The 12,204-nt window shown below is 41.6% G+C and overlaps 1 protein-coding gene across 3 annotated transcripts in view; it reads left to right on the top strand.

Annotated features, from left to right (window-relative positions):
- ACSM3 (acyl-CoA synthetase medium chain family member 3) overlaps positions 1 to 12,204 on the top strand; it is a 47,135-nt gene that overhangs the window by 12,712 nt on the left and 22,219 nt on the right. For 2 of the 3 annotated variants that reach the window (XM_059415192.1, XM_059415189.1), the window contains exon 1: positions 6,765 to 6,968. In XM_059415192.1, the coding sequence (XP_059271175.1) occupies positions 6,780 to 6,968 (189 nt within the window). In that variant the 5' untranslated portion in view covers positions 6,765 to 6,779. Of the gene's footprint in view, positions 1 to 6,764; positions 6,969 to 12,204 lie in introns of those variants that run through there. The other variant, XM_059415190.1, reaches the window with a different exon arrangement.

Raw genomic sequence — 12,204 nt, 5'->3', positions numbered from 1 at the left:
TAGGAGGTGTATAGACATGAATCCAAGGCAATATATCAGAAGATAAACTGGGGGGGCGCTTCCTAAGCCAGGTACTGGAAAGTATTATAAGCAGCAGAGCACAAAACCAGAAATTTTACATGAAACATGTTTAGGGTGTGAAGCAGGGCAGAATCCCAGGTGGGACAGCGTGGTCTCAGGATCCCCAGCATCACAAAAAGAATGGGGGTGCCTGAGTTCCCCAAGCACTGGAGCAGGGAAGCTGGCTGCAAACAGTGAGTCCAGGAGCTAGCGACTGCATTCTCAGCAGGGGCCCAGCATGAGGCAGAATGGATGCTTGAGGAGACCCCCCTCCCCAAGGAGGAGTGGCACAGGTATGTGCCACAGGAGTCTGTAACATTTGGAGACTCTAAACAGGGTCATGTGCCTAAGCTAAAAATGCTCAGCCACAGCCTCAGTGAACCCAGAGTTCAGACAGAAATCAGGGAGACAAGAGTGATGGACTGCTTTTCTGTGAGGGCCCACTAGATGGGGTGGGCAGGGGGAACAGCACGAATTTTCAGCTCTGGGGTTGAGATCAGGGCACCACCATTTTCAGCCCCACATTGGCTCGGAGCCACTCGCACTGAACCCAGCCTCCCAGCAAAGTCAGTGTGATTCTGCAAAGGCAAAGACACCTGAGAATCAGTGCAACAGACCCCTGCCCCAGGATACCAGCTGGAAATTCCAGCTAATACTAAGTTTACTGCAAAACTCCAGCTCTCGGGAAGAAAGCAGTATTAGCATTCATGCTTTTTTCTTATTATTCTTTAGTTTCTCGGTTTTAAATTTTTTTCCCTTTCCAGCTATTTTCTTACTTTATCAATTCTTTTTTAAAGTCTCTTTTAATTCTCATTTTTACATTTATGTTTTACAAATGTATTTTTCATTTGTGGCTTCCTACATTGTATTTAATTTTATTTTTGTGTGTATATATATATTTTTTTCTTTCTTTCCTATTTTGGGATTGAGTTTCTTCTAACAGACCAAAATACACCGAGGATCTACTTTATTGTTTGTGTTCAACTTCTGTTTGATTTTTTGTTTGTTTGTTTTGTTTCTGTTCTCTTCTGATTTGCTTAGTGTATATTTTTCTGGTGGTGTTGTTGCTATTTTTATATTATGTCTCTCTCTTCTGTTCTTTTCTGGAAACAATGACAAGATAGAAGAACTCACCCCAAAAGAGAAAACAAGAGGCAGTATTCACTGCCATGGATTTCATGAATGTGGATATAAGTAGGATGTCAGAACTAGAATTCAAACAACAATTACAAAGATAATAGCTGGGCTTGAAAAAAAGCATAAAAGACACTAGAGAATCCCTTGTTGGAGAAATAAAACAACTAAAATCTAATCAGGTCAAAATAAAAAACATTAGTTACTGAGATGCTATAAAAAATAGAGGCTCTGATCAAAAGAAATGAATCTTGCCATTTGCAATGACGTGGATGGAACTAGAGGGTATTATGCTGAGCGAAATAAGGCAATCAGGAATAGACAATTGTCATATGATCTCCCTGATATGAGGAATTCAAGAGGCAGAGTGGGGAGTTTGGGGGTAGGGGAGGAAAAAATGAAACTATATAGATGGGATGCCTGGGTGGCTCAGTTGGTTAAGCGGCTGCCTTCGGCTCAGGTCACGATCCCAGGGTCCTGGGATTGAGTCCCGCATGGGGCTCCTTGTTCATCAGGGAGCCTGCTTCTCCCTCTGCCTCTGCCTGCCCCTCTGTCTGCCTGTGTTCACTCTCTCTGACAAATAAATAAATTTTTTAAAAAATCTTTAAAAAAAATGAAACAAGATGGGATCAGGAGGGAGACAAACCATAAGAGACTCTTAATCTCATAAAATAAACTGAGGGTTGCTGGGGAAAGGGAGGGTGTGGAGAGGGTGGTTGGGTTGTAGACCTTGGGGAGGGTATGTGATATGGTGAGTGCTATGAAGTGTGTTAGCCTGATCATTCACAGACCCGTACCCCTGGGGCAAATAATACATTATATGTTAATAAAAATAATTTTTAAAAAAATAGAGGCTCTGGGTGCCTGGTTGGCTCAATCAGTTAAGCATCTGCCTTCAGCTCAGGTAGTGATCCCAGGGTCCTGGGACTGAGTCCCACATCAGGCTGCCTGCTACACAGGGAGCCTGCTTCTCCCTCTGTCTCTGCCTCTCTCTTGCACTCTCTGTCTCTCATGAATAAATAAGATCTTTAAAAAACAAAACAAAAACAATGAGGCTCTAATTGCTAGAATAAATAAGGCAGAAGAGAGTCAGTGATATAGAAGACAAATGATGGAGAACGAGGAAGCTGAGAAAGAGAGAGATAAACAACTACTGGATCATAAGGGGATGATTCAAGAGATCAGTGATACCATAAAGCAAAACCGTATTAGAATAATTTTGATCCCAGAAGAGGAAAGGGTGGGGCAGAAGGTATACTGGAGCGAATTATACTGGAGAACTTCCCTAATTTGGGGAAGTAAACCGGCATCAAAATCCAGGAGGTCCAGAGAACCCCTTCAAAATCAGTAAAAATAAGCCAACACCCTGACATCTAATAGTGAAACTTCCAAATCTCAGAGACAAAATCCTGAAAGCAGCTCCAGACAAGACATCATTACCCACCAGGGTAGAACCATAAGACTGGCAGCAGACCCATCCACAGAGACCTGGCAGGCCAGAAAGGTCTGGCATGATATAGTTAGGGTGCTCAATGAGAAAAATATACAGCTAAGAATACTTTATCCAGCAAGCAATATTCAGAATTGAAGAAGAGATAAAGCACTTCCAGGACAAACTAAAAGAACATGATTAAAAAAAAGAAAAGAAAGAAAGACACTAAAAGAATTTGTGATCACTAAACCAGCCCTGCAAGAAATATCAAAGGGGATCCTTTAAGTGAAGAGACAGCCCCAAAATAACAAAGACCAGAAATAAACAGAGATAATATATAGAAACAGTGACTTTACAGGTAATACAATGGCACTAAATTCATATATTTCAATAACTACTCTGAATGTAAATGGGAAACTCCACTCAAAACACACAGGGTATCAGATTGGAGAAAAAAACAAGACCCATTCATATACTATCCACAAGAGACTCATTTTATTTATTAAAAAAATTTTTTTTGAAGATTTTATTTATTTATTTGACAGAGAGACATCACAAGTAGGCAGAGAGGCAGGCGGGGGGTGGGGGGGGAGGGACAGGCTCCCCATTGAGCAGAGAGCCTGATGCAGGGCTCAATCCCAGGACCCTGGGATCCTGACCTGAGCTGAAGGCAGAAGCATTTAACCCACTGAGCCACCCAGGCGCCCCTGCAAGGACTCATTTTAGGCATAAAGACACCTCCAGATTGAAAGTGAGGGGATGTAGGGGCACCTGGGTGGCTCAGTGGGTTAAGCCTCTGCCTTCAGCTCAGGCCATGATCTCAGGGTTCTGAGATGCCCCACACCGGGCTCTCTGCTCAGCAGGGAGCCTGCTTCCCTCTCTCTCTCTGCCTACTTGTGATCTCTCTCTCTCTGTCAAATAAATAAATAGAATTTTTAAAAAACTAAAAAAAAAGAAAAAGAAAGAAAGAACGTGAGGGGGTGGAGAGCTATTTATCATGCTCCTGGACATCAAAAGAAAGCTGGGGTGGCAATCCATGTATCAGACAAATTAGATTTCAAACCAAAGGCTGTAATATGAGATGAAGGACAGTATACCATAATTAAAGGGTCTATCCAACAAGAAGCTCTAACCAAGGATGTAAAGGATTTGTACTCTAAAAACTACAGAATACTTAAGAAAGAAATTGAGGAAGACACAAAGAAATGGAAAAACATCCCATGCTCATGAATTAGAAAAATAAATATTGTTAAAATGTCTATGCTACCTAAAGCAATCTACACATTTCAAGAAATCCCTATCAAAATACTGACATATTTCACAGAGCTGGAACAAATAATCCTAAAATATGTCTGGAATCAGAAAAGGCACTGAATAGCCAGAGGAATACTGAAAAAGAAAACCAAAGCTAGTGGCATCACAAATCTTGACTTCAAGCTGTACTGCAAAGCTGTAATCATCAAGACAGTATGGTACTGGCATGAAAGCAGACACATAGTTCAGTGCATCAGAACACGGAACCCAGAAATGGATGCTCAAATCTATGGCCAACTCTTCTTCAACAAAGCAGGAAAAAATATCCAATGGGAAAAAGACAGTCTCTTCAACAATGGTGTTGGGAAAATTAGACAGTCACGTGCAAAAAAATGAAACTGGACCATTTTCTTACACCATACACAAAAAACCCTCAAAATGGATGAAAGACCTCAATGTGAGACAGGAACCCATCCAAATTCTAGAGAAGAACAGAGGCAGCAACCTCTTTGACCTCAGCTGCAGCAACTTCTTGCTAGACACATCTTCAAAGGCAAGGAAAAGGAAAGCAAATGTAAACTCTTGGGACTTCATCAAGATAAAATCTTTTGCATAGCAAAGGGAATAGTCAACAAAACCAAAAGACAAACAACAGAATGTGAGAATATATTTGCAAATATCTTTTCAGATAAAGGGCTAGTATCCAAAATCTATAAAGAACTTATCAAACTCAACACCCAAAAAGAAACAGAAAATAGAGTCAAGAAATGGACTGAAGGGGCACCTGGGTGGCTCAGTGGGTTGAAGCCTCTGCTTTCGGCTCAGGTCATGATCCCGGGGTCCTGGGATGGAGCCCCGCATCCATCCCTGCTGAGCAGGGAGCCTGCTTTCCTTCCTCTCTCTCTGCCTGCCTCTCTGCCTACTTGTGATCTCTGTCTGTCAAATAAATTAAAAAAAAAAGAAAAAGAAAGAAATGGACTGAAGATGTGAACAGACATTTCTCCAAAGAAGACATAGAAATGGCCAACAGACACATGAAAAATGCTAACATCACTTGGCATGAGGGGACTACGAATCAAAACCATAATGAGATACCACCTATCATCTGTCAGAATGACTAAAATTAACAAGTCAGGAAACAACAGATGTTGGCGAGGATATGGAGAAAAGGAAACCTTCTTACACTGCTGGTGGGAATGAGAACTGGTACAGCAACTCTGGAAAACAGTATGTAGGTTCCTCGAAAAGTAAAAAATAGAGCTACTCTATGACCCAGCAATATCCTATGACCCAAAAGATACAAACATAGTGAGGCACCTGCTCCCCAATGTTTATAGCAACAATGTCCACAATAGCCAAACTATGGAAAGAGCCCAGATGTTCACTGACAGAAGAATGGATAAAAAGATGTGAGATATATATATATATTTATAGGAATATTACTCAGCCATCAAAAAAGGGAATCTCACCATTTGCAATGACATGGATGGAACTAGAGGGTATTATGTTAGGCAAAACAAGTCAATCAGAGAAAAATACCATATGATTTTGCTCATACATGAAATTTATGAAACAAAACAGAGGATCATAGGGGAAGGGAGGGAAAAATAGGGCAAAATCAGAGAGGGAGAAACACCATAAGAGACTTTTAACTACAGGAAACAAATTGAGGGTTGCTGGAGGAGGTGGGTGGGGGAATTGGGTAACTGGGTGATGGGCATTAAGGGGCCATGGGATTCAAAGAGCACGGGGTGTTATATGCAACTGATGAATCACTGAGGTTTACCTCTGAAACTAATAATATGCTCTTTGTTAATTAATTGAATTTAAATTTAAAAAATTGTATCGGTAAAAAAAATGAAACAAGTAAAACTGTCCCTGTTTGCAGATTATATGATTATCCACATAGAAAATCCCAAATAATCAACAACCAAAACTTCACTGAACCAAAAAGAGTCCAATAAATTCCTCATTTTGCTTAAGTGAATCTAAATTGGGTTTCTGTCACATGTAACTGAAAAAATTATTTATTTATTCATTTACCCATCAATTACTTATTAAATGCCTAAAATTTGTCAGTAAGTGTTCTAGACAATTGTTGTAACGCATCACAACAATGATATATCAGCAAACAAAACAAATTTCTTACTCTTAAGGGTGGTGGTAAGAGATGTAAAAAGTTAAAACAGATTAAAGAGAAAAATTGAGGCATGCTATTTTAGAAAATGTAGTAAGGGAAGACCTCTTTGATAGGATACCTCAACAAATGGGGATTTAGCCAAGGGGTATCTAAGGGAAGAGTGTTCCAGGAAGTGGAAATACCCCAAGGCTGGAACATGCATGGTCTGTTAAAAAAAAAAAAAAGCAAGGGTGCCAATGTGGCCCCAGCTGAGTAAGGGGAGGAGGAGCAGGTGATGGGTCAGCGAGAACCCTGTGCCAGATCACACAGTTCCTTGTAGTCAAGGTAAGGACTTGAGATTTTACCTGGAGTAAACTGGGAAGTACTGCAGGATATGAGCAAAGAAGCAACCTGAGAGCATTTATGTTTAGTCCTGACCAGTTCAACAGATAAACACAGGAACTGGTTCTCTGCGGTCTAGAACAACTCAAATGCGCCACCTAACTTCTTTCTTTTCCATTTCAAAACTCTTCTATGTCCTCTTCCATACTTTGCTCTTTCTTCCTTCTGAGATAAAACTACCCCTTCACAAGTCCAAACCCTCCAGCAACTCCATGGTCACTTCCCTTCCTGTGAATAAATTACTTTCCCAGTCCCCACCCCCCCACCAGCAAAACCTTGCAGTGTATTTAAATCATTAACTATGAATTGGAGGGTGGCAGGAGATTGCATAAACTTTGAGCATAATCTTAGCCCAGCACTCTGGCTCCTCCCTCTGGAATGTCTCCACCAATCCAGGAAAGGCCCTCTGGGTATGTCTTGCGTCTCCCAGTTGTCAGACTACAACTTCTCACTCTTCTTTTGCCTACTGCCAGGACTAATACAGAAGCGAGAGTTCAAGTTTCAGGCCTGCTCTCCCAGGACACTGGTCTGCCGTCACCTCCAGCTGTGTCGGAATCTGTCACTTTAGTGAGTACCACCCTATCTGTCTCCTATGTAAGGTTTGCTGGTCTGGCATGCACACTTTTGAGCCAAGATAACAAAAAAGCAACCAAAAGCAACAGACCAAACTTTCTCATGGAAGTCTTAGGCAGCCGAAGTGTTTCTATCAGAATTTCTCAGCTGTTGTGTTAGTCTATCTAAGAGTACGTGCACACAAAAAGCTGTAAACATAGGGGTGCCTGGGTGGCTCAGTCGGTTAAGCCCTCCTCCGCACTGATGTTTATACGATATAGAACTTGCATGTCAGATGAGACCACAAATACTTTCACACCCAACTGACCAGCAGTGGTACTTTCTTTCTTAGAAGAGTTTTCTGACTCCTATCTCAACTCTTTTACCTACAAAGAATATTGGAAAGCTGGAAAATAGATGTTGTGAAGTGCTAAGATTAACAAAAAAAAATTTTTTTTTGAGGAGAAGGCAATCATTATCGCTGATCAGGATGATGCTGATATTTTCTTTTTGGAGAACAGACTGGTTAGGCTCATTTTAAGCTCCAACTGACTGGTAAATTTTCTTTTCAATGTATATTTGAAGGATTCTAAATGTAGTGGAGGAAATAGTCTCAAAATTTCATCTTAACTGCACAATAATGGAAACAATTCAAATGACATCAGTAGGGGACTGGCTTAAGAAATTATGGTGCAGGGTGCCTGGGTGGCTCAGTGGGTTAAGCCTCTGCCTTCAGCTCAGGCCATGATCACAGGGTCCTGGGATCGAGTCCCACATGGGGCTCTCTGCTCAGCGAGGAGCCTGCTTCCTCCTCTCTCTCTCTCTCTGCCTACTTGTGATCTGTCTCTCTGTCAAATAAATTTAAGAAAATCTTAAAAAAAAAGAAATTATGGTGCAGTTGTTCACTGGAATGCCATGCAGCTCTTTAAAAAAAAACAAAACATAAAAGAAAAATGAAAAAAAAAATGAGAAAGATCCTCATGTACTGACATGGACGGACCTTCAAGAATTTGTTATAAAAAATTTTTAAACTATAAGAACAGTGTAGTATTCTAGGCTACCTGTTGTGTCAAAGTGGTGAAGAAATAAGGATCTATAGTCATCTGCTGAAATAATTGGAAAGAAATCCTAAAGAGATACATAGAACTAATCATAGTTCCTGGAGGGAGTGGGTTGGGATGAAACTGGGCAGCTGTGAGAAGGGGGTTGGGAGAGGGCATATTTTTTTTTTTAAGAGAGGGTGGAGGGCCAGATGGAAAGGGAGAGAGAGAATTGTAAGCAAGCTCAATGCCCAGTGTGGAGCCAGACATGGGCTGAACCTCACAACCCTGAGATCATGAATTGAGCGAAAATGAAGAGGCAGGCACTTAACACACTGAGCAACCCAGGCGGGTGGGTGGTGGGGGTGGGGAGAACGGCGCAATTTTTCACTCCAATTTTTAACATTTGAACCATTTGAAGACCTTCTCTAAAAAGTTAAAAATAAAGAGAAAAAGTCACAACACTAAAAACATAGTTTTAAGTACTACTTAACTTCTTCCTTCGGTTGGAGGAGTCCTGACACTAATTCTGTAATATGGGAGATAACTTGCCAATGTGTGGGCTCTAACTTGCCAGCAAACAGCAGAGAAGAGTGGTTCCCTCTCGACTCAGCCCTCACTGCCAAACAAGACAACAGTGGGAGGCAGTACTTTACTAATCCGAAACCCTTGGAAGCTCTTGGAAAAATCTTACCTGGGAAACCATTCACCTCAGTTTTCCTGTATTTTTTTAAAGATTTTATTTATTTATTTGTTACAGAGAGAGATCACAAGTAGGCAGAGAGAGAGAGGAGGAAGCAGGCTCCCCACTGAGCAGAGAGCCCGATGCGGGGCTCCATCCCAGGTCCCTGAGATCAAGACTTGAGCCAAAGACAGAGGCTTAAACCACTGAGCCACCCAGGTGCCCCAACTGCCTGTATTTTAATGTTTCATATCACCTAGTTCTCAGCGATTATCAATATAGATCAGCACTGTCCACAAGAATGTTCTGCAATGATAGAAGTGTTCTGTGTTTGCAGTTACCTATATGCAGTAGCTACTAGTCACATGTGGCTGTTAAGCATTTGAAATGCAGCCAGTGTTTTTAAATAGTACTAAATTTAAATTTAAATAGCTATATATGAACAGTAAACATAGTCATATAAATCTGGTTAAGCAATAAAGGTACTTTTCAAGGCTAATATAACATTTAGCTATAGAAATAAACCATATACAAAGCTCTCCCTTCTGAAAACATCATTTATTCATTCAAAAAATAAGCACATACTGCAAACCAAACACTATGTTATTTCTTAGGGATACTACCATGAACATAACAGACAAAATGCCCACCCTCACAAAACCTACACTGTAGCACCAAAGATCAGAGAACTACAGCCCATGAGTTAAATCCAGCCTTTTTTCTGTTTTTATACAGGCTACAAACCAAGAATTATTTTTTAAAGATTTTATTTATTTGACAGACAGAAATCATAAGTAGGCAGAGAGGCAGGCAGGGTCGGGGGGGAAGCAGGCTCCCCACTGAGCACAGAGCCCGATGTGGGGCTCCATCCCAGGACCTGGGATCATGACCTGAGCTGAAGGCAGAGGCTTTAAACCACTGAGCCACCCAGGCACCCTACCAAGAATGGTTTTATTTTATATTTTCAAATATTTCAAAAAAGTCAAAAGAGGAATACTAATTCATGACATATGAAAATTTCATGAGGGGCACCTGGGTAGTAAAGTTGGTTGAGTGTCCAACTCTTGGTTTGGGCTCAGGTCAGGATCTCAAAGTTATGCGATCGAGCCCTGCATCAGGCTCCACCCTCAGTAGGGAGTCTGCTTGGGAGTCTCTATCTCCCTCTCCTACTGGCCCTCCCCCTGCATGTGCTTTCTCTTTCTCTCAAATAAATAAATCTTAAAAAAAAAAAGAAAATTGCATGAAGTTCAAGTTTTAATATCCATAAATGGGTTTTGTTTGGAACACAGCCATGCCCATTTAGTCATGTATTGTCTGTCAGTGGCTGCTATCTCAACCAGAGTTGAGCTAAACTGTTGCCACAGAGACCATATGGTGCACAAAGCCATATTTACTATCTGGACTTTTACAGAAAATGTTTGCTGACCCCCACTCCAGTGGGTGGGTAGTAATAGGCAAGACACCATTATAAGCACTTTGCATGCATTATCTCATTTAATCTTTGTGACAATTCTCTGATAGAGGTTCCTGCTCTGATAGGGGCTCCCTGCTCAGTGGGAAGCCTGCTTCTCTCTCTCCCACTCCCTCCGCTTGTGTTCCCTCTCTCACTGTGTCTTTCTCTGTCAAATAAATAAATATTTTTAAAGTTATTTATTTATTTATTTGAGAGAGAGGGAGAGAGAGTGTGTCATAAGCAGGGGGAATGGCAGAGGGAGAAGCAGGCTTCCTGCTGAGCAGGAGCCCGATGTGGGGCTCTATCCAGGACCCCGAGATCATGATCTGAGCCAAAGGCAGACGCTTACTGACTGAGCCATCCAGGTGCCCAAGAATGTACATTTCTCACCAGCTTCCAGGTTATACTGATCTGCTGGCTCACAGATCACCTCACCTCTGGATCAGTGATTCTCAACCTTGATTGCACGTTAGCATCCTCTGAGGAAATTTTTTAAAATATGATGCCCTGGCCCTACCCCTAGAGATTTTGATTTAATTGGTCTAAGCCCCAGGCACTGGTATTTAAAAAAAAAAAAAAAAAAAAGCTTTCCTGGTGATTCAAATATACATCCAGAGTTGAGAATCACTGCTCTACTGAATCCTATTGAACTATAGTAAAGAGAACACTGAAATGGGAATCCACAGACTTGAGTTCTAGTTCTCACTCTGACATGACCTATTGAAGTGAGTTGCTTCCCCTCTCTGGGGTTCCATTTTCTTTCTGAAAAATGAGGAGCTCAAACCAGATGATCTCAGAGGACTCAAGCTCAGTGACTTGTCAGGTCATCACACAAAGATGTGGAAGGGTCAGAAGAAGTACCTAGATATCCCCGTGCACTGGGTGCAGCAACATGATGCCTGAACACCAGGCCCATTTAGGATTAAACTTATGGATGATATCCATTATTTGGCAATGCATCTATACAGAAACTCTTCCACATAGCCACACTGCCTTACATACTGCACAGCTAGAGCTGCAGTTACAAATGACTTAATGATAGGGTGCCTGGGTGGCTCAGTCGGTTAAGTGTCGGCTTAGGTCAGGATCTTAGGGTTGTGAGATCCAGCCCTGCATTAGGCTCCATGAGTGAGGCCTGCTTAAGATTCTCTCTCTCCCTTCCCTCTGCCCCTCCCTCTATAAAAAAATGATTTAATGATTGTGAGAGTAGTATTTCATTGTAGGAAATTTGGAAAATTACAGAAAGTATGAAGAAGAACCCTATCATCTCTAGAACCATGTTTTTAACAACCTTGTTTATGAGGTCTCAGCCAGGTAAATGACATCATGATCAGATAAATTCCCACAGAAACAGGGAGGGCTAGGTGGCCTGGAGGGTCCTCCCCCACAAAAGTCCCAAAGGTTAAAGACCTATGATGACATCTCTGGTAAACGCAGCTCCAAGTCTGGACTCGAAGGTTGTGTGGGCTCCTATTGGGAGCATGGGAACTACAGCCTATAAACTAAATGATTTTTGACAGTTCTTTCATGCCTAATTGGTACTAGGTTACTCTATTTCTTCACTTATAGATTATCCACTGTGGAAATTTCTCCTTAACATGTCTCTATGACTTTTGAAATGCAGGTGAAATATATTAGATATCTTTGCTTTAACTGGGAGTAACTGGGTGACTCAGACCTTTACTTCTTTTGAAATGCATATGGAAGACAATAGCATGCAGTACATAGTCAGGAAAATGGGCTGGGACCAGACAGCTCTAGGTTCAAATCCAGCTAGTGCCTTTGTGGTGTACTGAATGTTTGTGCCTCTCTCCAAATTCATATCTTGAAAACTTAACCCTCAAAATGTGATGGTATTTGGAGGTGGGGTCGTTGGGAGGTAATGAGGTTTAGATGAGGTCATAAGGGTGAGGCCCCAATGACGGGCTTAGTATCCTAATAGAAGAAAAACCAGAGCTCTCACTCTCTCTACCATGTGAGTACATAAAGAGAAAGTGGTCACCTGCAAGTCAGGAACAGAGCCCATACGGGGGAACTGAATTGGCTAGCACTTAATCTTGGACTTGCCAGCTTCCA

This window comes from Mustela nigripes, chromosome 11, assembly GCF_022355385.1.
Source record: "Mustela nigripes isolate SB6536 chromosome 11, MUSNIG.SB6536, whole genome shotgun sequence".
Classification (NCBI taxonomy): domain Eukaryota; kingdom Metazoa; phylum Chordata; class Mammalia; order Carnivora; family Mustelidae; genus Mustela; species Mustela nigripes.
This window is presented reverse-complemented; position numbering and strand designations above follow the sequence as displayed.